Genomic DNA, 27,802 nt, shown 5'->3' on the forward strand with positions numbered 1-27,802 from the left:
TTCTGCATTACCCTTGTTAAATAATAATAATATCTTTTCACTTACTTGGCAGTTGGCTAGCAGTATGTAAAAATATATCAATGCCCCTTGCAGGTCTGGAATGGAATATAGTCAACAGCAGTTTGGGTCCGATTGAGTTTATGACCGTGATGTATTTTTTTATGTTTACAAATATTTTACCTCAGTGCAGCTTTTGTAGCTGCTGCGCTAGGATGGTATCCACCCCTGCCTGGCATTATTGTTCGGACTGTGTACTGAGATCCATTGTAGTTTAATTGAGATCCATTGTAGTTTAATTGTGGTTAGGGATCGTGAATATTCCATTTATATTACCCGTAAGTGTGTTTTAAATCAAGCCAATAATTTGTCTATGTCCACATTGCGCAATGTTTTGGATGAATTTATGCTAATTAATTAATTAATGGTTGGTTAGGTCGGCACACGTTTCAGTATAGCTGATTTAGGATATATGAAAAAATTTAGTGAAATTAAAGCTTATGGAAGGCTGTTTAAAAATATGACTGTTTGCCTTGAATGAATTAAATACTTGAATGCTTCAGGAATGAAACAATTAAAATTTGTGATGGATAACTTTAGGTTATATGGATACCAGTACCATCTCTTATGTTGAGTTGACCTTGGTGGTGGCATGTCCCCTGTGGATTACCTGTCAAATATCCTAGTAATGATTTATCGTGCTCTCTGAATCACTTCACACAGCATATCGTCACCCTCCTAAAATAATTGCATAGTCATTTGTTTTGCCTTAATGATCCCCTCATGATGCAAATGGTTATTTTTTTGTGTGTTTCCTGAAAAATCAAAAAAAAAAACGTAGGTGATTATTTTAAGGTGTCGATATATTGTATTTCTTTTTCAACACTTAGACTTGTTACGTCCTGCGATTGCACTTTGAATTTCATGTTTTCATCACATACTGTACGTGCACACACAAATTGACTCCAATTGTTTGTGTAGAATAAGAACGCCGTTAACCTTTAGCCCAAGCAGAAATGGTAGACTTCTGGGAGGGGGGAACATTTTTTAAATTCAGGACATGTTTACATTAATATTCATATCCATATGTCCCATTATAAGCTAACACACTCAGCCACTCGATCCCCAGGAGTAGTTCTGTGCCCAAGACTACATTAGTTGTGCTCTGCTTCAATTTCCTTCCATGGAATTAAACTTACATGGTTGCCATTTTAATTAGAAGTAACCAAAATTAAAAGAATTATGCAATGACATACATTACATTTAGATGGTTACACTTTTATATAACACTGGCAGTTATTCAGTTCCGTGTCTCATTTTGATCCCAAGCCAGAAATACGAAATTCTTGCAAATCCCTATTTTCTAATTTATATTTGGGGATTTCAGTGTTTCAATTTCCTGCAACATCTGTGACACGTTATGGTAACAGAAATCCAAATTGAAATGAAAGGGTGTGCTATTCATAAATACTTTTTTCATTGACGAATTTTGGGGTCACTTTTTGGCAAGACAATCCAGTCTTAAAGAGGAAGTCAACACAGAAAAAAACCCATTATTTTTTAATATAAAATATTCTATCCAAAGTCACTAGTCAAAGCATGGTATTATGTTTAATATTGTGTTTGTGGAATATTAATTAAGTAGCAAAATCTACCCAGTTTTATCCATCTCAGAGGCGGCCATTTTGCCACTTGCTGTCAACTGAAAATGACATCACAGTTGCGCAGGGTTCAAGTAGTGACCAATCGCGGCTCAGGCGTCGTCTTCTTCACTGAGCTATCATGTTGAAGGTTTTTTTGTTTGTTTTTTTGCAGTTATTGGTGTATGTACAGCTTTGATTCTCAGGCGGTTGGCTAATAATATTTTACTGTTTGCTTTCAGTTTGAATTGTCATGTGGTGGCAAAGTGGCACAAGATAACCATTTTCAATTACTGACTCACTTAATGTATTTAAATTGATTGTTATGTATTTACTGTATTTCCTACAAGAATATTTAGTCATTTTTATAACTTCTGAATGCTAGACTACACAAAATTCCGATAAATGTGTGATACTTTGCCACAGTAGCAAGTAAGCAAAAAATAAATAAATCCCTGCTGGGTCAAAAATATACACACAGCAATATGAATTGGCAATTTTGGTGATGTAGAAAGTCTGTCAATGAAATGAGCTTCATACCATTGCCTCTTAACTTCTTGTGTGTGATTTTGAGTGCCTGCAACTTCACTGAGGCCATTGAAATAGAGCTCAATGGATACCAATGCCCACAAACGCTACAATGGACAGTCAAAGGAGCTCAGCAGTGTCAAAATGGATCTGAAAACGCAAATCATTGACTTGAACAAGTGAGGAAAGTTGCTTGGAGCCATTTCAAAGAAGCTGCAGATCCCAAAACCAAACAGTGCAAGCAATTGTTTGCAAGTATAAAGTGCTTGGCACTGTTTATCACTGCCATGATCAGGAAGAAAATGCAAGCTATCACCTGCTACTGAAAGAAAATTGGTTAGGAGGGTGAAGAGTCAACCGAGAACAACCAAAAGCAGATTTGCCGAGAACTAGAAGCTGCTAGAATACAACTGTCAGTGTCCACAGTCAAGCGTGTTTTGCATCGCCACGGACTGGGAGGCTGCCGTGCAAGAAAGCTCTTGCTCCAAATGTGGCACCTTAAAGCTCGACTGAAGATTGCTGCTGATTATATAGACAAGGATAAGACCTTCTGGAGGAAAGTTCTGTTGTCAGACAAAACAAAAATTGAGATGGTTGGCCACAATGCCTAGCAATAAGTTGTGAGGAAAAAAGGTGAGCCCAACAACACCATGCCTGGCTACCATCAAGCACGGCGGGGGGAGTATTATGCCGTGGGGCTGTTTTGCTGCCCATAGAACTGGTGCTTTACACAGAGTAAATGGGATGTTGAAGAAGGAGGATTAATAGAATTAAGGTTTTAGAATGGCCTTCCCCGAGTTCTGACTTATTAAACCCCATTGAGAACATGTGGAAAATGCTAAAGAAAGTCCCTGTCATCAAGCCAACAAATTTAACTGAACTGCACCAATTCAGTCAAGAGGAGTGTTCAAAGATTCAACCAGAAGCTAACCAGAATCTTGTGGATGGCTACCAAAAACGCCTAATTGAAGTGAACATGGCCAAGACACATGTAACCAAAAACTTGCTGTATGTGCGTTTTTTATATTTTTGAAACAGATTTGCTCACTTTTTCTGTTAAACACGAATAAAGTCCTAGAAGAACAAAAATGAATGAATCTTTTTTGTGACAAGAAAGTATCCGTTCCAATTACTCTATCAGAGAAAAATCTGAGTTATAGAAATAACTGGAGAGAGAAAGAGAAAGAGAAAGAGAAGGGAGGCGAGGGAGATTCCTAAGGGATAACCCTGCCCCCCCCCCACCCCTTCCCTTTCTCTCTATCTGTGAGATTTCTGGATGGCTTTTCCCAACCAAACGTACATGTTTTAATAATCAGGCGCTTAATAAATAATTCTAAAGTCACTAGGGTGGTTCTAAATATAGCCTGACGTTTGAATAATGGATTCCTTTGACCCTTCTCTGCATTGTCTGTCCTGTGTGTGTGTGTGTGTGTGTGTGTGTGTGTGTGTGTGTGTGTGTGTGTGTTATACAAAAAAAAATACTGTATGTTAATGTTATAAGAAGCATAACACCAGATAAATATATGTCCTTTCAACCAATCCATAAAATGTGTATACTTTCATTAATTAATTTTTGTGGCAGCTTGTTCCATACTCGTTAACAATGTTTTCCGTTAATTTAGTAATGGGGCTGAAATTATGAAGCAACAATATGCAATTATGATGGGAAAAAAACACATATGTTGCTTGCACTTGTACTAAGGAGAACAGTTTCACAGTTGTTGCCGTGGCAACTATTGGTCACCTCCAGTATTGTTTACTGTATTGTTGGACCAGCCGGGACATTCATCAAGTTGTTTTAGCATCGGTGGTGAACACGTCACCCTCAGTTGTTTTTGTTTATTCATGAACCCTGCATCAACATGCACACAAAAAAATCCAACCTTAGACAATGTATGACATCATTAGAGCCATATCATTTGGTCCAGTCATATTCAAGAGTGGAATGTACACCAAATTCTATGTGGAATGGTTTCCGTGCTGCTGCTCTGTGATAGCGCCTCTAATTATTAATTAGAGGTCTTGCTAGAGGAACGCAATCACGGATCCCTCACTATATCACTTAAGTGCTGTGCCTGTGCCTATGCGATGACATATTATCTTTCTGTACCACTGCCAATCCTTTTTCCAGATTTGGGACAGTTGCCAGCAACATCCTCCGCGGGAAGTGTAGGACATGGGCGACAGTAAGAAAAGATGACAAAAGAGAAAGAGAACCTAATGGAAAGGAGAATGGCGAAAACACATTTAGACCCGTGAGTGACTGTAGGTCCCTCCATGTTGACAAGATCCCAGCCGGGATGGGGAAAAAAATACACGTAAACGGTCATTATAGGCGTGTTTAAAGAAAAAATATCTATATACAAACCAGTGTTGAAATGTGTGGGATTGGCATTAGAAAATAATAATAATGGCTTGTGAAAAGGAATATCTTATCTAATCAGGACAAATCTGACATTGCCTTGGAACCCCCAGATCATCCTTAAATATGCATAAAACACGGTTGTGTCCGGTCTAGTGTTTGTCATTGCATCAATGTTCAGAGACATGTTTTAACACAGAAGTATTACGTGTAGTAAATACATACTACAAACATCTGTGGATGTCTTTCTTACTCTTAAAAATGTTTTTTTACCATCTGAAGGGGTTTAGCTACAGGGCCCTCATACTATAGCTATAGTTAAATTTCACTACTACATTCACTTCTAGAGAAAAAAAATACCAAAGTAGACAATAGTGGTTTTACGCAAGCACCATTAAATCTTAAATGACAACTTGAGAACTTCGCAAAAATAAATAAGTAAAACTTAACTAGTCAGCGGTGGCTTTGTGCAAGCAGCACTCATTTGCAGTTTGGACGTGGAGTGGTGTACATATTATTCTTTGAAAGGAGTCTCAGTCTCCAAAAGTCACAAAATGTTGCTGGATTTGTTGCTTGTCGCTGAGCAGGGGTCAAAAAAGTAGCTTAACAGTGGACAACTGAGTAGCCACTTGTCACGTGCCATAACTCCGCCCCGAGTTGTCATGATAACTCCGCTCCATGTTCTGCATGTGCGTGTAACACACTCACCAAAACGTCTGATTTAACACATTCGCTTACGTGCCCTGTTGTGATATCATACTTAATTTACATATAGTAGCTGAGGCAGCCATCTGCTCTGGAAAATCATGTCATTTCGGAACTGTACCACGGTAAGATGAACTGAACCTCACCAGTTGGTAAAAACGTGGCTTTACAATGAAGCCGAGGCAAGTCTTTCATGCGGGGAATCGGTCAGTCAACCCTGGAGGCAGTAAGAATGTGTAAAGTGCCACCCTCAGCATAGCGCATGCGCGCACGCACACACACACACACACACACACACACACACACACACACACACACACACACACGGGCGACACGCTTGATCCCAAGTCCAATAAAAGCCGTGCGTATCACTGAGGAGGCCATCCATTAGATGGATGGAGGACAGCAGGCCAAGGTCTAGACAACAGTAGCAAAGGGAGGGCACAGTCCAGACAGCTTTATTGCATTACTGCCTGGACACGGTGATGCCTTTATGTTCACATTTTCGCAGCTTTGTGCTTGGATGCTCCAATGCTGGGAACTTCCACAGGCCACAGTTCAATTCTGAATGAGGGCTAATACGTGAAAATGCTTCACTTCTTTATATGGCTGAACTGTATCAAATACCAAAATACAGTAGGACGGGTATTTTGAAAGAATTACATCCATATCTCAGCAGACCAAGTCACACTGCTCAGGAGAAATGTTGTAGCACTCCGAGTTGCTCACACACACACACACACTTAAATTTAGTACGCTGAAAATATATTTAGATCTCTTATATAATCACTTTGGTCTGTTTAACCAGAATTAGAATGCCATGTGGAAAAGAAAAGAAAGAATTGTTACGTAATAGCTCTAGAAATATCTTTGAAGTGCTATAAATAGATTGGTGTGCAGCATATTTAACTAGTTGGATCACAACTCTGCCTTAGTAACATTTTCTTTTTTTCAAATGCTCTCATTAGCGGGCTTGTCTTTGAAGCCCGGTTCCAAACAGCTGACAGCATGTGAAAAGATTGGAGGCGATGAAGTGAGATGAAAAAGGCACAACAGCAGAGGGCGTCCAGCTCGTCCCGATTTTCCTACCACTTGCTGTTCGATCCCCTCGCTTGACAACTTTCATGTCTCTGGGCTCCGAGTTCAGAAAGCAGGAAGGGGAGGAAGCGGGAAAACCCCAACCCACTTCAAAGGGCTTTCCTCGCGTTTTATTTTTATCTCGCTGGTGCCCACTTTTAAACGCTTGAGTTGGAAATAGAAGACAAGGCTGTCCTGTCACACACTCCTTTTATTTTGTGTAAATAAGCACATAAAATACAGTATATGCAAGTACAACTAGCTGCTAGGGTTTGGTTGCTTGCTCAGTGGCTCTTTGGCAGTGCACTGGCATTAGTTTATATGTTGGAATTTCAGCTGTTCGATTCTTATTTTAGTGATTGACTAATAAATGCTACACTTTTGCTCTGTTACTGTTTACTTTGGGTCAGTCCTTTTCAAATAGTTGGGGTGGGGTCTCCTTGGGGGGCCGCGGTGCGATGCCGGATTGTGTGGGGTGATTTGGGTGGGGGGGTTCCCGTATTAGAATGAAGTGTAATCGTATATCCACAACAGTAGGTGGCAGTGGCATTCTCATTTAATTTTATTTTTCAATTTCAGGTAATTTAATTTTTGCTGTTAAAAACTAAAAAGTAATAGTAATGTGATTACAATAGAAATTAAATTTTGTGTTTTCTCTAATGTTAGAGATCTACTTACAACAAGTATATATTTAAATGGCTATTTCTAGTCATGGGAGAGAGTTGAGGGGTTGAAATGTTTTCTTCTTCTTGCAGGGTGTAACAAAAAAAATGAGAAGCACATGTTTTTGATTAATGTAAATGGATTATACTGATTTATTACCAATGAACCTGCTGCTCAATTCTTATTGTGTACTGTTTAACTAATTAGTTAATGGGTATCGGTATTGCTCAATTCTTATTGTGTACTGTTTAGCTAATTATTGTAGTTAAGGATGGGCAAGTACAAATACCAGGTATCGGTATCGGGCCGATACCCGGCCTTATTTCAAGATATTGGTACTCGCAACAGCGGCCGATACCAATATCAGCCAACCTCTTGAGGCCGTTTTACAATCAGGAACTAAATGAGAAATTTGAAGAATGGAAAATTGCCATTAATTTCATGCAATTTGAAGGAATAATATTATACTGGGATATATAGGTCTTTGCCATTGTTTTTTTGGGGGAAGTTTTTGTATCAAAAGTACTAATGGTACCAGTACTTGGCATTGGTATTGGAGTTGAGTTCTCATACTGCTATCGGTCTGAAAGAAGTGATATTGAACATCCCTAACAATAATAATAACAATAATTCATGCAATTTTAAGGAATACTCTTATACCAGGATGGTGTGGCTCAGAGGTACAGGAGAGTGGTTGACAACCCAGAGATTGTGGGTTCGATCCCATGCCATTGTGACCACATCGCAGTATCCTTGAGCAAGATATTGAACTCCCAGTTGCTCCTGATGCTGTGTCATCAGTAGGTGAATGTAAAGCTCTTTGAAGGCCTTGTAAAGTGAAAAAGCGCTATATAAATAAAGTACCATTTACTAGTAATAATAACACTCTACTTTTTCTTTTTTTTTGCTATTTAGGCAAGGGTCATGCCTCAGTGTGAGATGTACTCTATAATTGTGCTGCATTATATTTATATTTTTAATTTGAATTCTGAGCTAGACTGGCAGCCAGTCCAGTGTTCCTTGCCTCTGGCCCAAAGTCAGTTGGGATAGGCACCAGCTCACTCGTGAGCCTAATGAGGACAAATTTGATTTCCTTACAGCACACTGAGATACAAGAACACTCCTTACGGGACCACTCAGTGTTTTTATAATATCATGTGTTGTTGTTTTTAAAAAAAATTGTAAATAACCAGACAGATGTCTACAACAAGAACAAAAAAAGTGTGTTATAACTGTAGTTCATGTTCCGTAGCGACAAAGTCAAATGTGACAGCCTCCCAAATACCGTACTGTACGAAGTTAACCTTTAACAGTGCATGGACACACCTGTGTGTGTTTGTTAAGGTGTGAGCATTGGTGTGTATTTAGCAGCAGATGCACAAAGCTGCTTGTTTTGGAACAGAAACAGTAGGTAAACAAAGCGAAGCGGTTGGTAAATGAGCTGCCCTGAGGCGGATACGTTTGGTCCCTCCAGATTCTTCAACTACATCCTCGCACTCTCCAAAAACTCCAAGGGACTCCGGAGGATTTTCATATAGCACACGTTCATCAAAACCCCATAAAACATGTTACCTGATGCTCATTACTCTGTAAATGATTTTTCTCATTGCCCGTCTATGTTTCTATCTTGCACGGAGGTCATAAAGAGAAGCTAATAATGTGCTGATTTCCCAGGATGATGGCTCGTATTGGTCCTCTTTTCTCTCATTACTTACTGTAATACCGTCATTATATCCCTTCTCATTACATTCCCTCATTACGCCTGCAATGATTTGGAGTGGGGAGCAGTCACACTTTGAGTGTATCCTTGCTCGAGATGTGTGCTGACTAATCTCGTATGCTCCCTCATCTGTTGCCACGAGTGCACCGCCCACCATTGACTTGTGATTGATGGTGGAGGTGAAGCAGGGGGTCTTCACAGGGAATCGTTAATGTTACACGACTCCACCACGTAACTAATAGACTTCCATTTTTTTACACTTGTGTCTAAAACTTTCAAGCCTCTAAAAATCTAAAACTCCAAGAGTCTTAAAGTTCAACATTTGAACAAAAAGATACCTTGGGGTTCATTTCAGCGAGTCATCTTTAAATCAAAGGATTAACATACGTTTTGCTTATCCCCCTCTGGGAATTAAGTCAGTTGTGTGACTTTGTTTTTTGTTATTGTACTGCAACATACAGAAATTCCATGCCCTTGAGCCCATTTTATTTTAAATTTGGGTGACCGCAAGTGTTGAGGCAAAGCATGTAAGACAGGCTGAATACGTTATTAGGAGGGAACATATAAACCAGCGGATTGAATCGCTTGTGAGCAAACTGCATGACCTGCAGAAGCATCAACCTGACACAGAGCAAAATAAAGTCCACCACCAAGAAGCATCTAAAGTTGCAAAACACAGATACAAAGATTCTTAAATATTAATGTACATCACCTCAAATGCTCCCGAATACGCATGAACTGGCAGCTGCAGGTATAATGTACTCAACTAATTTCAAATTCTTCCTCTGCTGTACACTTTGTTTAAAAAAAGAAAAAAGAAAGAAAGCCTACATCTGTTTAAAGCAACAATAGGGAATTGTATTGTTGCTGTTGAATGCTGGAAGTGTAATTTATTAATTTCTCCGTAAAATAAAGCCTCCATAAAGAGGCCATAGCCCATATATTTCATAACATTCATTTAAGGGAAAGGCAACCCAAAAATGTTTTTTTAATCATATGTTCTACTACACCACTAGTCTAAACACAGAATTCTGATTAGTGTTCCATTTGTGAAACATGAACAAAGCAACAAAATCCACCAGGTTTTTTTTCTTTTTAATCCATCTCAGGGGGAGGTATTTTTGCCACTTGCATTGACCAATCATGGCTCACCTGTTTTATGAAGCTGAGCCGTGATTGGTTGTTACTTGAGCTCTGAGCAACTGTAGTTGCGTTTCCATTACCCTCAGTTTTGCGCAAAAGCAAGCTGGTAATGGAAACACGTGATTTTCGGGAAAAAACTCTCAAATATCGCAAAAAAGTTTTGACGCTCTCATGAGGTCGTTTTTGAGACGTATCGAAATAGAAGTATTTCGCAAAAGTGTAAAGGAAACACTTTTTGTGATTTCCCTGTAGTCATGTGACACCCGCCCGGTCACGGAGGAAAGGAAGTAGGAAATACGGGGCCACTCGCTTTCGTATCGAAGCTGCTTTTTAAGCACAAAGCGATTCAGTTATGGAGCCAATATGCCGCCATTCATCGCACGTCCCATATAGTTACCCCGGGCAACGAGCGACATACAGCGCGAGTTATAAGCGCGCGCGCACACACCAACACCAAATGGCCGAACCTGCCCGATGAGGGAAGGGAGATGTTTTTAAAATAATATTAAAAACTCAAGAGCGTCTGTCTTCCGTAAACATTATGAGCACCTCCTACAGAACTGCAAAATCTCGCGAGACGGGACATTATGAGAATTCAATGGAAACACCAGCAAGTCGAAATTGTACTTTATCAAAATAGTACAATATTGCTTTTATTTTTGCGAAAAACTGTAATGGCAATGTAAACGCAGCTTGTGATGTCATTTTCAGCTGAGAGTAACTGGCAAAATGATATGGATAAAACCAGCAGATTTTGCCACTTAACTCATATTCCACAAATGCAATATTAAACAACATACCATGTTTAGACTAGTTAGGGCGTATACACTATATTATTGTGGAGTTGGGTTGACTTCCTGTTTTAGCAACACTCACATAGCATGAATGATGTCCTGGCTGGTCCACCAATATTATATAGTTACATCTCATGTATTGGTGATTTAAAGGATCATTGTGCAGTTTGTCACTTAATTACTCACGACTGCCACCTCTGGCCTAAAGCGTAACTGCAACATCTGTGTCAGGCTCGTTCATGGTGCGCGTGCGAGTACATGCACGATCTTAAAGCGACAGCCTCAGCTGACAAACAAAGACATGACTTCAAATGATCAAATGATGATTAAATATGTTCCTCCGTCATGCCACTATTGGCTTTAGCAGCCATCCTGTAATCACTAAATCTGTCAGCAGGTGTTGCTGTTGCTACCGGTAAGCCTTAATTACATAGTCTGGTCTTAAAATACTCACCAAGTAAGTTCTGTGGACGTTAAGTCTGTCGTACATTGAGTAGCATTTAATAATCATGAGCTCGATCAAATCAGATCCTCTCTTTTATGAGTAGTGCTGGTGACGTCAACTGTGAAAAAGACGTGCCGCGGCCTGTATGAAGATTGAGTGTGACGGCTGCCATGTATGTTCACCATCTCCCACTGGAGCCCATTGCTTTACTTACAAAGCCCCAGGCAGGCACAGGCTGAATGCTATTTAAACAGAGCTGGTGAGCGTGGGACGTGGTCCAATCAGCTCCCCCGGTGATGCTCACTTTGATGAATGAGCATAGGTGCAAAGTATGGATTACCATTTCAGTTGCGCTGTTTGATTTTGCTGTGCGTGGGACTCTTATTTGTGTTTATATTTGTTTGCATGAAAACACCCTTGGTTGTGGATGCAAGTGCAAAACAGTTGAAGCAGCTTTCTTTTAATATTATTACTCTGAGTGAATTGTCCATTAGTGTAAAAGTGAGTGTGAGTGGTTGTCTGCCTTGTGTGTGCCCTGCAATTGACCAGCGAAGAGTCCAGAGTGTACCCCAGATGGATAATTCCTCTTTAACTCTTTGACTGCCAGACGTTTTCAGAAACGGGATGTCGCCAGTGCCAGCCGATTTAAGCATTTTGACTGATCTTTCAAGGTCCACAGAAAATGTTGTGTTTGGACTATGGAAACACACATACTACCAAATGAAAGATTGAACTCTCAACTTTCATCAGAAAAAAAAGTTTGTTTCTACCTTATTCCGTTCTTCTGTAATCAACAATAGAAAATGGTTAGTTTCACCGAAATGCTCTGTTTTGAAACAAAAAGCGGAGAAAAAGAGCTTTTTGTGAAACGATGTTATTTCATGCACTCTAGTGAATTCTACACTTCTTTTTGTCCATGAATGATGCCACAAACACCTAAATAGTGCTTTACTTCTGTAAAACGCTTTCACCAACAATGAAAAAGTGTTTTTTGATTGCAAAATACGTTTATTTCCATTCAACAGTGTAACAATTTGACAAAACAATTTCGCAAACTATTTACAAATGTGTGCAACTGTGGTACTATTTACAATTATGTGGATATTTCAAATACAGTTTTTCTTTTTGTAACACTGCCCTGCGTGCAAGGAGACGGAGCAGGATTTGCACAACAGATACGTTTCACTTCGATTGTTCGTTTCGCGTGCAGACGTTACACTTTCTTGACGGCCTTTTTTTCCGGGGAATAGCAAGTAGCAGACTGTACCCACTCCTCCGATGAATATGCATTGGACTCGGGGTACTCTTCGTCGTCCGATTGAACGTCCGCCTGAGCGTGCTCGGTTGTGCTCCGCGTTTTCCGGTGTTAGCATCGCTAGCCCGTGAACCTTTATCATAGCCGCCGCCGCGTCAGCGCTTCCAACTTCGGCGTCAACCTCGGAGTCACCATCATCATCATCATCGATGATGATCATCGTCGTCATCAATGTGCTCTTTAGCTTTGGTCGATGCTTTTCGTCTTTGAAAAAGACTGCTCAAGCGTGAGCTGCTTGCAACCGGTCGCCATGTTCTCTTCCCTTTCCCAGCCATTGTCCCCTCTAGCGCCGCCTCACGTCTTCTATTGACGCCTACCCAATCTTGTCAAAAGAGAGTCATTGCTGCCATCTAGGGGCCAAACATAGTCATTAGGATAACTAGATCTGCTTGAAACTTTCACCACAGCTGGCCAAGGCTTTCCTCCACCCGTTTCCCCCCCCCAAAAAAAATAAAAATTGGAGAACGTCTTTTAACGTCCTTGGCGGCCCTCCGTAGGTTTTTACTAAACGTCATTTAACGTTTTTGGCAGTCAAAGAGTTAAAGTTTGGATATTTAAGGTGATTATTGTTGCCCGTTCATCCAAAGCTTCTAAGCAATATAGATTCAGATGATCTTTAATGGTTCACATGCTGCCTCCGATTGATTCATTAATGGATCAAGGGTGTGTCTGACTACTTTGTTCCATATGCCTAAAGGCATTGCCAAAGTTACAGCAAGCACTCAAAAGAGAAAGCTGACAGGGTTATTGTTGCATTTGTTTGCCGTCCATAATCACATTCTAATGCATGAATATTGCACCTCAGCAGCATTTAGGCTTACTAACACAGAAATGTTGAGAGCATTACAAGCAGTGTTCTTGCAGCCCGGTGAACAGTAAGTGGTAAGTGAGGTATCACTGCAGCTAAGACGTATAAGAGTACCAAGGCCAAGTTAACCTGAATAAGTCAGTTATGTTTTCATGTTTTTCCTGTGAGTACATCCACTCATCCATATTCTATACTGCTTATGCTGCTCAGAGTCACGCCAGCTGCATACCTTGCAGATATGGGAACCACTACACAACCAACGGACCATTAGCCGGGTTCTATGGAGACTTTTTAGTCATTCCGATGAAGATCTCTGGTCACCTGTTTACATGGGACGTGATCCATTCCAATCTGCCATTTATATGCTCCCCCATTTAATCGGATCAGCCCCGCAACAGCCGCGGGATGCACGGACATCGATCACGTGATTTATTAAAATGTCTATTCAGTTCATTCGTCATTAAGCACAGTAGTTGTGATAGTGTTAACACTTTTATTGAAGCAAAAACAAGTTTCAAGTACTTAAAAACAAATTCTCCCCTCTCAGACAAGCTCTGGGGAGATACCGCCATTTTAGTGGGTGGAAACGATGACGTCAAGACGCACTTACGTCAAGACAGAGCATGCGCATGCCGGATGCAGCCTCGCCATTCCGAATGAAGTGTATACATGACGCTCGTTCGGATTGACGAAAGGAATATACCACTCCTGTGATTCCGAATTAAATTCAAATCGGATTCAACCTTTTCATTCCGATTGAGGTGTTTATATGGAGCATTTTCATTACGTTTGGGCGTTCGTATTCTTTCTAATCGGAATACATGGCTCCATGTAAACCAAGCTTTTGATGGCACGTTATTATCTTGAAAAATAATTAGAAAAATCACACTTCGGATATGAGTGGTTAAAATCATTGTGGTGTCTTGTCTGTGGGCACAGAGTTGGCTAAAGTAGGGGAGAGCGGGGCTATTTGTATCACTTGTTATACTTGTATATATTTCTTGGAATCAATACGTCACAATTAAACAAAATGTGTACCAGATGAAAGACAAAACTATATTTTTTTGTAAGTAAGATGTAAGATGGTAAGAAGGTAAGATGTCACACTGGTTTTTGCAACTAATAAACAAGGACAAAATTATCCTTGTTTTTTTGTTTGTTTTTATTGTTGTTGTTTTTGTCAGAAAAAAATGCTTATTGTTGATCTTGAAAATTTACCATAATCATTGAGCAAACTTTAACATAAAATATTATGAAATTGATTAAAGTCCTTAAGAAATGCTGGCATGTAGGTCATAGCTCTCATGCCTCAAATTGCCCGTTTTGCTTTCCTTAAACTAGAAATTTGAGTTAAAATTGAATTTAAAAAAAAAAGAAAGCATTTCGATTAATGGATGGATGGTTCATCATGAAACTTAAACCAGTCCTGAAATGTGGACATAACGTTCCAATAAAAATTGGAAAATCCCTTTTTAAAGGGATACTTGATTCATTGAACCATTTTCAGGAGTAAAAAGTTGATATTTTGTCCAGAATTACTTTGATAACTTCATTATTTTTCATGGCTGAGTTTTCCTGACCAAACCTAGAAAACAGGTGAGCCATGATTCCTCAGCACAGGTGATGTCATCTTCAGTCGATAGCAAGTGAAAAAAAATGAATTTGTAAATGTATTAATTGTACATGCAAAATAATGAAGTTATCAAATTAATTCTGGACAAAATATTACCCTTTACTGCTGAAATAGCTCAATGAGTCAAGTATCCCTTTGAACAATGAAACAAAACCTGGCAAACTAATTTCCTCACTCTTCAGACTCATCATCTGAAGAACAGTTCTGCCATACGTAAACAGAGTTGCCAGAGGTGCATTTTTCATTGGATCATTCTTTGCATATGTGACAACAAACCCCAAAATGGCAGACAAGTTGCTGCAAACAACCATGTTGGCTAATACTTGCTCTTGTTTAAAGTTAGCTTAAAACAAATCAGTGACTGAAGCAAAGCAATATGCCTGAATATCTCTTTTAACAAGTGATTTGCTGCTAGAATTTGTCTATGTACGCCTGTTTTAAAATATATGAATTTCAAAGATTTTACTTTGAGTTGTATCTTCCAGTTAAATTGCAAGATTACAAGTGTTTTGTTACTGCCAGTTCCCACCTCTGTTACTCCTTCCGTCCCGTCCTCCCCTAAATGCATCTCCTCCTTCTCCTTGTCCTCATCCAGGAGTATGCCTGGTCCTGGGCTGCATGATCTTTCCGGATGGCTGGGATGCCGAGGTCATCCGGGATATGTGCGGGGAGCATACAGGGAAGTACTCCCTGGGCGACTGTTCCGTACGCTGGGCCTACATGTTGGCCATTATGGGCATCCTCAACGCCCTGGTCCTGTCCTTAATGGCCTTCGTCCTGGGCAACCGGCAAAACGATTTCTACCTGGACGACCTGCAGACTGACAACAAAGGTTGAAACAAATGTTACTTGCATTCACATTGTTGAATATGTTCCCAAACATGGAATCAAGTGTATTTTATTTCACTACCTCCACCATTCAACAGTGGCAGTTGCCCCCATTTGCTTTTGGGAAGGATTACCCCATAACAGACTTCCATGAAACTTTGTGAAGGCGTGCCACATGTCTTGGAGAAAAGCGTATTAAAATTTAAGGCAAATCCGGATAAAAATTTTAAATACCACAGGCCCCTTTATTAAAATAACAGTTGCTCCTTTTCCTTCTGTAAAAAGAAATACAGCTCAGCATATACAGTACTACAGTTAACTAAATAAAATGTGTGATAAAATAGAAGAAAACACAATTATGTAGTGTATCTTCTCTGAAAATACAAATGCCATGAGCGTAAAGATAAGAAGTATTATACACTATTACATCGGTCGTGGTTGGTTTTGTTGTGGGGATGCTGTGAGTTTCAGCATTTATGTTTCCTGGAGATTCATGTAATGTGTTGAACAAAATGATTTCAAGTGTGTACAGTCAGGGTTGGGAGGGTTACTTTTAAAATGTAATTACCTAAGTTACCTGCTAAAAAGTATAGTTAGTAACGTAATCCAAGTACCATAATATTAAAGTAATGTCACTGGATTACTTTTGGATTACTCCAATATTGAGTATGCTCATGAAGACAAAATAAAAATAAATATCACCACAATATATATTCTATACAATGTGCCCCTGCTATTTGCGGGTGATAGCGACCCGGGCAGCCTACAAATAGCAAAAATCCTTGTGTAATTAAAAAGCATGTAGGCTATTGATTGATTGATTGACAGACAGACAGACAGACAGACAGACAGATAGCTAGCTAGTCATCCAATGAGGAAGACAATGTGTGACATCAACTGCAAAAATAACGTTTATCCCAGTCACAAGTTTAGCCGTGTGTGTGTGATGTTTAAATAGTGACTTGGTGGGAGGAAGATTTGTTTGGAAGGTGTAACTCACATTATGGTTGTAGGCTAGCGGGCGCGGGCTAGCTAGCTAGCAAGAAACTACAGCGCGTAGCATGCCTGGACTCTCAGCTCAAACTTTCGCTCCGAGTAAGTTCCAGTGAATACCGGTCGTCATTTCCTCCTCCCGTCCGTGAAGCTTTTTCAAACTGCCTGTGTGTGGAGGACACGACTAGTCAGTTCGTCCGTTCCCACCTCCCCTACCTCCACCCTCCACCTTCCACCTCTCTCTCTCTCTCTCTCTCTCTCTCTCTCTCTCTCTCTCTCTCTCTCTCTCTCTCTCTCTCTCTCTCTCTCTCTCTCTCTCTCTCTCTCTCTCTCTCTCTCTCTCTCTCTCTCTCTCTCATCGTAGAAATTGTAATCCCCATTTTTAATAAATGTACCTGTAATCTGATTACATGTTTTTTCCTGTAACTGTAATGGAATACAGTTACAAATGTTTGCAATCTAATTACATACATGTATTCCGTTACCCCGCCAAACACCAGGTTTTCAGCACACAGGTGACAAATGTGACAGTGACAAACCGTCAACATCAAGAAATGTTCTCATTAATTATATATTTTCCTGTGACAACAGTGGAAATGCCACTTTGACACGAAGTAAAAGTAGTCAGTGTGCAGCAAACAGTACGAGTGTACATTTATTGTTCCTCAAAATACATATATTAATACAGTAGCTATAGGCAGTGAGTACACCAGTTAGTTAGCTAGTTAATCATGATTTTCTATCTAGAGTTTGAAAAAAAAAAAGCATAAGAGTAAAGCATTGAATGTAATTTTTCCACATCTTGTTAAAATGTTGGCGTTTTGGTTTCCATTTGGAGGATTTAGGATTTGTGTGACTTAAGGGATGTTCCACTTTAGAGATTCCACTATTTGAAAATGGCTGCAGTGTAGGCTATATGATCAGATTTACAATTTAAATAATAACAAATGTAATGTAGATGTGAGAAATACAGTATAGTATAGCATTAGCCGTGTGTTTCCAAATGTGAAACAATGACAAGAATACACTAATTTTTCCATTTTAGTTTGAGCGCAGCATTCAAAAGCTGGAGAGGCTCCCTCGGTGCAGCTCCAACAGTTTGCACAAAGTTGCATCAGGATGCTTGAATCCTTCTTGTTAAGCTGTGTGAAAGCAGGCAATTGGAGGAAACGAATGAAAGAAGGAATGAGGATGATGTTGAATAGGACACTAAAAGAAAGAGAGTTAATCAGCTGTAGACGAGGCAAGCCGAGTGACGTCATGACATAATGGTGAGCATGATAGATATCGCAATAGATAGGCAGCAAGATGGCGTAAAAGCAGAAAAGAGGAAGAGACTGCGAGATAAAGAGAAAGAATTGTGACATAAGATGTCTCATTTCTCCGATGGATCTCTGATGGTTTCCATGGTAACTGGAGATATTCCAGCGCGTGGGCGTGTCTTTCTGTTTTTATCTGATTAACCCTACCGACTGTCTTTTTTTTTTTTTACACACACACTGAATGGATCTATTGCTTCATCAGCTGTGCGAACTTCCTTTTCCTCCCCTCCTGTTTTTACATTCAAATAGAAATTGAACTAGTTCTCTGGCTCAGCAGCAGCCAATAATGAGGAAACTGTAACGCGATTCATATTAATAGAAATACAGAAATGGAAGCACTTGAAGAGGAAATGAAAAAGAAATACATACAAGCTGACACATGCAGCCAAGGAATGTCTTCGTTCAGCCGCAAACAATGACTTTCATGCTAAACTCCGACTTACATAAGCATATTAATGTTTTGCACAAATATGCACTTTCTTCCACTTTTTTTTTGTTGTTGCCTACATGCTAACACTGTTGTCCCGCTTGTGTCTTTTCAGATTTTGCTGTGTCCAGGGTAAGTAAGGAATTTTTATTCGTCAGTTGCACGTGTATTATACACAATCACACACACACAAATGTATCACAGTCTAAGTATGGGGCACATACAAGCAAAATTAGATTATGGATGTAGAAAGTGAACACACCCCTTAATAAAAAAAAAGAGTCAGACCGTGATGAATAATTTATAATAATATAAAGGGGTGGTTTAACAGAGGTGTGTTTACTTTCTATCACCACTGCAAGCCGTATAAAAAGTTAAATGTTATATTGTATTCATATTGGTCATTTTCAAACCCAGTCATAGAGCTCAAGATACAAACCAAACACATAATTGACACAAACATTATTTTATCAAAACTTGATAAAATACATAAATAAATTGTAAATAAAAAAAAGAAGAAGCTTATTCAGGTTCTTCCCGTTTTCAGCTTAATTAGAGACAGCATAGGATGGAAGTGTGTAGGATGACTCTGGTGGTGAGAAAGACAAAGACGGCAAAGGCAGAGCAGAGAACGAAATGGTGGAAGCTGAAAAAGGAAGAGTGTTGTATGACTTTCATGAAGGAGTTGAGACGGGCTCTGGATGGTCAGGTGGTGCTTCCAGATGACTGGACAACTACAGCAAATGTGATCAGGGAGACAGGTAGGACAGTCCTTGGTGTGTCATCTGGAAGGAAAGGGGATAAGGAGACGTGGTGGTGGAATGAGGAGGTGCTGAAGTGGATCCAGAGAAATAGGTTAGCTAAGAAGATGTGGGACACTGAGAGGACTGGAGAAAGTAGAAAGGAGTACAGGTAAATGCAGCATAAGGTTAAAGTAGAAGTGGCAAAGACCAAACAAGGGGCTTATGATGACTTATATGCTAGGTTGGACAGGTCTATACAGGTTGGCAAGGCAAAGAGACAGAGATAGGAAGGACATGCAACAGGTTAGGGCAATAAAGGATAGGGATGGAAGTGTGTTGACAGATGCCAAGAGTGTGATGGGAAGATGAAAAGGGTACTTTGAAGAGTTGATGAATGAGGAAAATGAAAGAGAATAAAGCGTAGAAGAGGTGGCTGTTGTGGACCAGGAAGTAGCAAAGATTAGTAAGGATGAAGTGAGAAGAGCATTGAAGAGGAAGAAGTGTGGAAAGGCACTTGGTCCTGATGATATACCTGTGGAGGTATGGAAGTTTCTAGGAGAGGTAGCAGAATTTCTGACTGGGTTGTTCAGATGCCTGAGGAATGGAAGAGAAGTGTGCTGGTGCCCATTTTTAAGAACAAGGGAGACGTGCGGGAGAATTGTGGCAACTACAGAGGAATAAAGCTGATGAGCCACACAATGAAGCTATGGGAAAGAGTAGATGGAGCTAGACTGAGGGCAGAGGTGAACATTTGTGAGCAGTAGTATGGTTTCATGCCAAAAAAAGAGTACCACAGATGCAGTATTTGCTTTGAGGATGTTGATAGAGAAGTACAGAGAAGGTCAGAAGGAGCTGCAAGGTGCCCAGAGAGGAACTGTGGTTTTGTATGAGGAAGTCTCGAATGGCAGAACAGCATGTTCAAGTGGTGCAGGACATGTATGAAGACTGTAAGACAGTGGGAGGTGTGCTGTAGGTGTGACGGAGGAGTTCAAAGTGGAAGTGGGTGTACATCAGGGATCAGCTCTGAGCCCCTTCTTGTTTGCTATGGTAATGGGCAGGATGACAGACGAGGTTAGACAGGAATCTCCATGGACTATGATGTTTGCTGATGACATTGTGATCTGTAGTGAGAGCAGGAAACAGGTGGAGGAGAAGCTAGAGGTGTGGAGGTTTGTCCTGGAAAGGAGGGGATGAATGAAGGTTAGCCAAAGCAAGACGGAGTATCTGTGTGTGAATGGGAGGGACCCAAGTGGAAGAGTGAAGTTACAGGGAGAAGAGACCAAGAAGGTGGAGGAGTTTAAGTATTTAGGGTCAACAGTCCAGAGCAATGGAGAGTGTGGAAAAGAAGTAGAGAAGTGTTTGCAGGCAGGCTGGAACGGGTGTAGAAAAGTGTCAGGTGTGATGTGTGATAGAAAAGTTTCAGCTAAAATGAGAGGAAAGGTTTATAAAACTGTGCTGAGACCAGCGATGTTGTTTGGTCTGGAGACAGTGCCACTGAGGAAAAGACAGGAGGCGGGGCTGGAGGTGGCAGAGATGAAGATGCTCAGGTTCTCTTTGGGAGTAACCAGGATGGATAGAATCAGGAATGAGTACATCAGAGGGACATCACATGATAGAGGCTTTGGAGATAAAGCCAAAGATGCCAGACTGAGATGGTTTGGACATGTCCAGAGGAGAGATAGTGAGTATATTGGCAGGAGGATGCTGAGTTTCCAAATGCCAGGCAGGAGGTTTAGAGGAAGACCAAAGAGGAGGTTTATGGATGTAGTTAAAGAGGACATTAAGGTAGTTGGTGTGAGAGCAGAGGATGCAGAGGACAGGGTTAGATGGAGTCAACTGATTCGCTGTGGTGACCCCTGAAGGGAAAAGCCGAAAGGAAAAGAAGAAGAGTATGAAATCTAAAAAAAAAAAAAGGCTTTCTCGTGAGAACAGGTGTTGCTGTGATATTGCGATTTGTCATTTCCCTTCTCTGCATAATGCCAGTGTGTGTGTGTGCGCGTGTGTGTGGGTAGGGCGACTTATTGAAGTGGGTTTAATACAGGTATTTCCCTGGCTCCAAAATAATGAATTGTCTGAATTCCAAAGAGTTTAATTTCATGGCAAATTAAGCAGATAAGAGGACTGGAGCAAGTTGTGAATTTGCCTTTGGTAGCTATTCACGGGAAGGCTCAGTAGGCGGTCCCAAGAGGAGCCAATGCAGGGATGGGGGGGGAACACGACAAATGTTGAGTAGAATTTCCTAGAGTCGCCAAATCTACCATCTGGTAAATTCTTTTAAAAGGATGCATTGCACAAGTCAGCTCATGATAGATTTACATAATGTTCCGGGCGGCCACAGCAGCCATTTCAGGCAACCTTGAAAAAAACGGGATTGGTTTGAGACAGGCCGTGATTGCCATGGATGCCCGGCAAGAACTGTACATTATCAAAATATTTTGGCAGTGGCGGTGTGGCGGCTGACAACTGCAAATTAATTGCAGTACTATATTATGACAAGCGATTGCATAAAGAGTTCAATCATTTGTTGACTACCTTGTGTTGTGTGTGTTTTTAGATTGAGGTTCGAGATAGAAGAGAGCCAAGGTACGGGGTGCAACGTCTTCACTGAGGACGTCGATCGCACTGGACATCTTCTCTTCTTCGCCTATTCCTCTCTGTTTCTCTTCTTCTTCCTCTTCTCTGTTTCTCTTCTTCTTTCCAACGATCAGGATATCACCCAATGTCAATACAGACACCAAGTGTACAGGATTATGTAAAATAAATTCAAAACAACAACAACAAAGTCATTGGGATAAACTATATTTTGGAAAAAAGAAAAAAATGTAGACATCTGTACAGTGGATTGAACACTTGACTTTCTAAACAAATACATTTAAAGTCTTGATTTATGTGAGAAACTCTTAATAGGAAGAACCATCTTGTCTGTCTATGATTTATTTGGGACCATCATTTTGCAACTTCATCAATGTGTGTTTTGTATACATCTTCATAAGCGAATAATGAGAGTCCCCTGTATAGCGGTTGGATTTCAAATGGCAATATGGCCGCACGTGATCAAACATCAAGAGTAGGTGGCTCTTTGTCTAATGTGACATTTCAAGGAGTACCCCGTGGCAGCATTAATAACATCTCTGGAAGATTCTCTGCTGTACATACCAAACAGTGTAAATAACATTAACATTAATGATTGCTCACCCACACACATACAGACATTATATATATATATATATATATATATATATATATATATATATATACATATATATTAGGGGTGGGAATCTTTGAATGTCTCACGATTTGATTCGATTCCCATTTTTGGGCCTGCGATTCGATTCAGAATCCATTTTCAACTAAGAAAGATTTTTGATTCAAAATGATTTGATTGACAATGATTTTTGCTTCAATCTATTGATGTGAAAGGAACTATAATGATCTACTCCAGTCTGACTCGCTAATGCAAATTAGCGCGCTACTCGCTGCACTTTTATAACTCAAAAGAACGGCTCCACACTGCAAAAAAAACAACTTTTATTGGAATAACTTGATCGTGACTCTTTCCTTCTACTCTCTAATGTTTCTACAACTTAATAGTGTATTTGACCATGTGGAACCACACTGCCCCTAAGTGGCCAAATCAGGTACAACATGAAGAGCGCTCCCAATAAAGGCACACACAAACAAGCAAGGACAGGCAAGACAGTATAAAATAATTTAAATAAAATCAATTTTGGGACATTTTAAAATCGATTCTGAATCGTACTAAATGAGGATTGCTATTCTATATATATATAAAGATGGAGGTGAAATTCTGAGTTCTCATGATGATGCCCAAGTTTGTTTGTTTTTTTACCACAAATGCTGCAGTGTTATGGAATTATAAACCACAATTATGCTGTAGTCCTGATGGTACAGTCGGGTTTAACATAAATGGATCACATGTGATCCATTTATTTTTACATCTCTAAGCAGTGGGAGGCTAAAAGCTCTCACTGGACAAGAAAGTGTGCCTGCAGTAGTCCCAGGTCTCATTGATGAACGCCAAAAGCTGCTTGAGTCAGCACAACATAAACATACTGCACCATTGTTTATAAAGGCAGTAAGAAATTGTAGATTTTAGGGTAATATTTTCTCAAATAGGTATCCTTGTTGAGGCTTTAATAAATGGTTTATAAAATGGTTATTGATTAGGTAGCTGATGTTTACTTAACTGCTTTAAGTCATCAGATAACCCATTTATTCCACTTTCCCTCTTGGCTTGTTATAAATGGTATTAAAAACATGTCAAGTTTTTACAAAACACTTCACAATAAGGCTCCAATTTTGCCAGTTATAACTGGAAACATTAGTCAAGATCAACTTTGAAGGGTAGCAGCACTTCAATACAGTATTGTCAAATAGCGAGCCTACACTCATCGTGGAAAGCAATTTATAATAATTAATTTATGTTTTAATAATACTGTATAACCCCTCGATTGCACATTTATAATAATTTCAAAGGAACTAATATGCGATTAAGATGTGGAAAACACAATTTTTGAAAATAGTTCACACATCAAAAATAACAAATTCACAGATTTAGTTGACTTATTTGAAAAGGGACTTCTTTATGTTCTACGCACACAAACGTCCTTAGTTAATGATGTCTCCCTCCCTCACCTCACCATACAAAAGGTCACGGGTCACTCATGAGAGTTGGATTTTCTTCTAAACGTCATGCGCTGTAATTAGAAGAAATACTGTAATGCATTTTGTTTCAAGTTAAATATATTTTTGATTCTAATTGCTTCAAAACATTTTGACAGTATTTTGCTATTTTTTAAGCAAAATGCATCCAGGCGTGTGTGATTTTGTTTGTCGCAGCACAATTTATATTATTTGGTTTTATTTTGTCACTGGTGGTATTTGTGCATGCTAATGTATGGACACTCGTTTCTCTGTACAACAAAATTAGATAACGTATTATTCAAGTTTCCACTAAATTCCAATAGGCATATTTTTTTCTGAAGAAATCTGACCAATATGTGTTGAATCATCAAGTTACTTTCTCTTATTAATAATATTTTCTTACTCGATCATACATGGCCAACACTGCTGTCACATGGCAACAGAACAGGAGTAAGATAGAAATTGATCCCAGTGTCTTTTAGCGATTTTGTCATTAAGGTTCATGCATTATGCATGGGGACAAATCTTAGATTTGCACCTTTACCAGGATCTAGAGTAGAAAAAAAAGAAAGAAGACGTCACTTGGTGAAAAGGTATTCCTACAATTTCAACCTCTAATGACGACGTGGCTACATTGCTGCTCCAATAAACATGTAGCTCCTGTTTTTGCTGCACCAGCAACGTGTGAACGCCACAGGACATTTCAGACATGTGATTGGCAGGTCGTATTGTGTATAATGGATTGCTTGTAGGAACCATGGCGACAGTAGGGCTTTGTCAAATACAGTGGAGCCTTGGAGCTTGGATGGTTGAACGCAAATTGAGCTAAAATCTCTTGGAAGAAGGAAACAATGCAAACCATCAGTAGCTTTACTTTACTTTTTCTTTCTTTCTCTTTCTTTCTTTATTTATTTTTCTTTATTTTATTTTTCTTTCTTTTTCCCTTCTTCCCCCCCTCTTTCTTCCTTTATTTTAATTAATTTATTTATTTTTTCCCTTCCTTTTTTCTTTCTTTCCTTCTTTCTCCCTTTATTTTTCTTTCTTCCTTTTTCCTTTCTTTCTTTCTTTCTCCCTTCTTTCCTTTTTTCTTTCCTTCCTTCTTAAAAATGGAACCAATTGCATCAAGAGGATATGATTTAGGCAAATAATAATAATTTTTGCAAAAAAAATAACAGGCAATTATTTGAAGAGGGTGACAATATGGAAGCCCATTCCCACCAGTAAAATAAACAAACAAATGATTATTTATTGTACTTTATTTATTTTTACAGTAAGAAACCAGTTCCCACCATTATTTTTTTTCTCTTCGGTAAGACATTTTCTAACCTGGCAAGAGCCGCATTGTTAATGTGAATCACTCAAATGAGTTCTCCAATCACAATCTGGGACTGCTCGGAAAAGGCGGGACATACTGTACAATACTTTTAGCACGCTGGAAACTTACATAACTTCATTAATTACGCTACTGATAATTAACATTTTCCTCCATTCATTCATTTGGCAAAAATGAAACCAACGCAACAAAGGTTGAACAACCTCCTGGAGGCAATTGTGTTCAATTAAGTTCTGAAGGTCCACTGTATTGCGTAGCATACAACAATATAGTGGACAACTTTGGGTTGGTATTTTCTAGCCGGTGACACCTGATGGATTGTCTGACAAGGCATGTTTACTTGGTACATGCTTATTGTAAATGAATCAAGACACCAACTTCGAACACGAGTCACACTCAAGCCTACTCTGCAGGAACAGCCTGTGTGCATCCTTTGACCTTACTTTCTATAAACAGTCCAGGTACAGTCATGAGCAGATAGCTAGATGTACTCCTAGATGTGTGCTTATTTTTGGATGCTTGCTAGCTAACTCTCAGGAAGCTGCATACACATGCAGCACTGTATTAATGGCTCATAATGGAAATGCTCAGTGTGTCTTGCAGACGCGCTGATGTGGTTGAGTCCTTTGTTGGTTCCTTTCGACACGTTTCGTTTGGATTGACTACTCTGGGTTTACAAGCTGGGCCAAGCAGGCAATATTAAAATAGCCCTTATGCTGAATCTAATGATGCTGTCACACTCACGATTTTCGCCTCATCGACCATCGCAGTGCCAAGCCTTGATTTGAAACCACCGATGAACTGTGTGCAAATTATTGTTAGAATATGAAAAAAGGCAGGTTGACGTTGTCGAAAAATGTGGGGCTCTTTTACTTTTTAGAGAAATAGTCCACATGCTGACACCCAAGCATGGACATTTTCCCATCTCTATACTTTGCATAAAGGTGGTAGTAATGTGTCTTGATAGGGAATATATCAGGATTTTCTTACCCTCTTCTCATTTGGGAATACTTTTAAGGCTCCAGGTCGTCTTTCACAAAACAAACGGGAAAAAAAAAATCTTCTAAGGGAGTGAATGAAAACTTGAAAGAGGCTTCTATAGTCCTGTTTGGACTTGCAAGCGTCGTTGGCCACACGTTGGCCGGTCCGGGCTCCATTTTTTCCAATCCCGAGGAGTCGACGCAAGGAACTGACGCTATCTTAACCCCGATGAGCACATCTTTCTACTACTCCAGGTGCCTCTAAGAACTCTTGATCCAGATGTGGTGCAGAACCAGCAAAACAAGTAGTGACACTGTAGGGATTTTTTTTTCTACTAAAAGACTCCGACACTCCGACTGAGCGCTCAAGCGACGTGAAATGGATCTGATGCGAATTTGAGGTCCATTCAGTTTGGAGTCGCGCAAACAAACTGAATAATCAAGATGTCCCACCTGATTTACTTTGATTTGGGTGAAATACCGTATGTTTCACTACTTTGAATTAAACAACTTCATCTTCAATTCAAAGACAGAAAGAAGTGTCGGGGGGAGGAAAAGATATTTCACATTTCCCCAAAATGTTTGCTGACCATGTAAATGTCTTTGAACCGTTTTGTCATGCAATACCATGTATAAAGATATATTGATGGGCGGGGAAAGGGGTGGGTGGGGGCTTGGGGGACGGTGGTGATGGTAATGATGACTAACGTCCAGTGATTTTTATGTTTGGATTCTCGTTGACTTTTCTGTTCATTTTTGAAATGTTGCCAAAAGATCATGTGTTACATGAGAAGAAGAAGAAATGTTTTGTTTTACTTTTCTACGATTTGGTCGGTTTGCTTTGTGTTGCAAAATGATTCTGTGAGCATATTTGTCTGAAACTTTGTTTGATTACTGTGTTACTCTATCCTTAGCTTTATGTTAAGGTTCCCATTTGCTGTATTTTCATATGATGGTTGTCGGTCGTTCTGTCGCAAGAAAAATTCTCTCAATTAATTTCAACTCACTGAGCAATGATTTTCAGTTGGAATCGCAACACCCCTCAAATTTATTTATTTACAAAAAAAAGAGAAAGAAGTCAATTTATGAATTGACTTTATAGTTGACAAAAGTCTGAAATGAGTTTTGTTGATTTTCATGGTTTATGCTGACATAATGCTGATGTTGATTTTGAAGTTATATAGTCTATTTAATTCCTATATGTGAATAGTATTACAACCCACTATGACATTTTCTGTTACTCAAACACATTTTGAGAGGGTCTAATAAAAATATTTTACATTCAAAACAGCAGCTTTTTTGTGTAATGGTGGAAGCAGCCCTTTTACAGGGCATTTTGCTCAATCACAAAAGAAAAGTGTAGTTTAATGTAAATAAATACATACATTAACAAACAAAAAGCTATAATTAAATAGAGTTAAATAATATGTTATGAACATTGCCAGAAGTGTTGAGAATTATTATTTACTAAAGGTAAAAAAAAAATATATATATATATATATATATATATACTGTACTTGAATATTTTAGTGTTGTCATTTCTAAGCACGCCTATCAATGTCTTACGAAGGGAATATCAATATGTTCCTCCAAAATCAGCATTAAACAACAAAGCAACTTTGATTTTATAAGCATATTGAATATTGAATGTCATATTATAAGTCAAACTTTTCTGCTTTTT

General features: G+C 39.4%; 1 protein-coding gene across 3 annotated transcripts in view; it reads left to right on the plus strand.

Annotated features, from left to right (window-relative positions):
- LOC144034566 (LHFPL tetraspan subfamily member 4 protein-like) overlaps window positions 1-27,409 on the plus strand; it is a 44,424-nt gene extending 17,015 nt beyond the window's left edge. For all 3 annotated transcript variants that reach the window (XM_077543420.1, XM_077543428.1, XM_077543411.1), the window contains 3 exons: window positions 15,426-15,662; window positions 18,516-18,532; window positions 21,698-27,409. In XM_077543420.1, coding sequence (XP_077399546.1) covers window positions 15,426-15,662; window positions 18,516-18,532; window positions 21,698-21,751 — 308 coding nt within the window. In that variant the 3' untranslated portion in view covers window positions 21,752-27,409. The remainder of the gene's footprint in view (window positions 1-15,425; window positions 15,663-18,515; window positions 18,533-21,697) is intronic.
- Window positions 27,410-27,802: the final 393 nt, after the last annotated feature.

The sequence above is a fragment of the Vanacampus margaritifer genome, chromosome 1 (genome assembly GCF_051991255.1).
Source record: "Vanacampus margaritifer isolate UIUO_Vmar chromosome 1, RoL_Vmar_1.0, whole genome shotgun sequence".
Taxonomy (NCBI): domain Eukaryota; kingdom Metazoa; phylum Chordata; class Actinopteri; order Syngnathiformes; family Syngnathidae; genus Vanacampus; species Vanacampus margaritifer.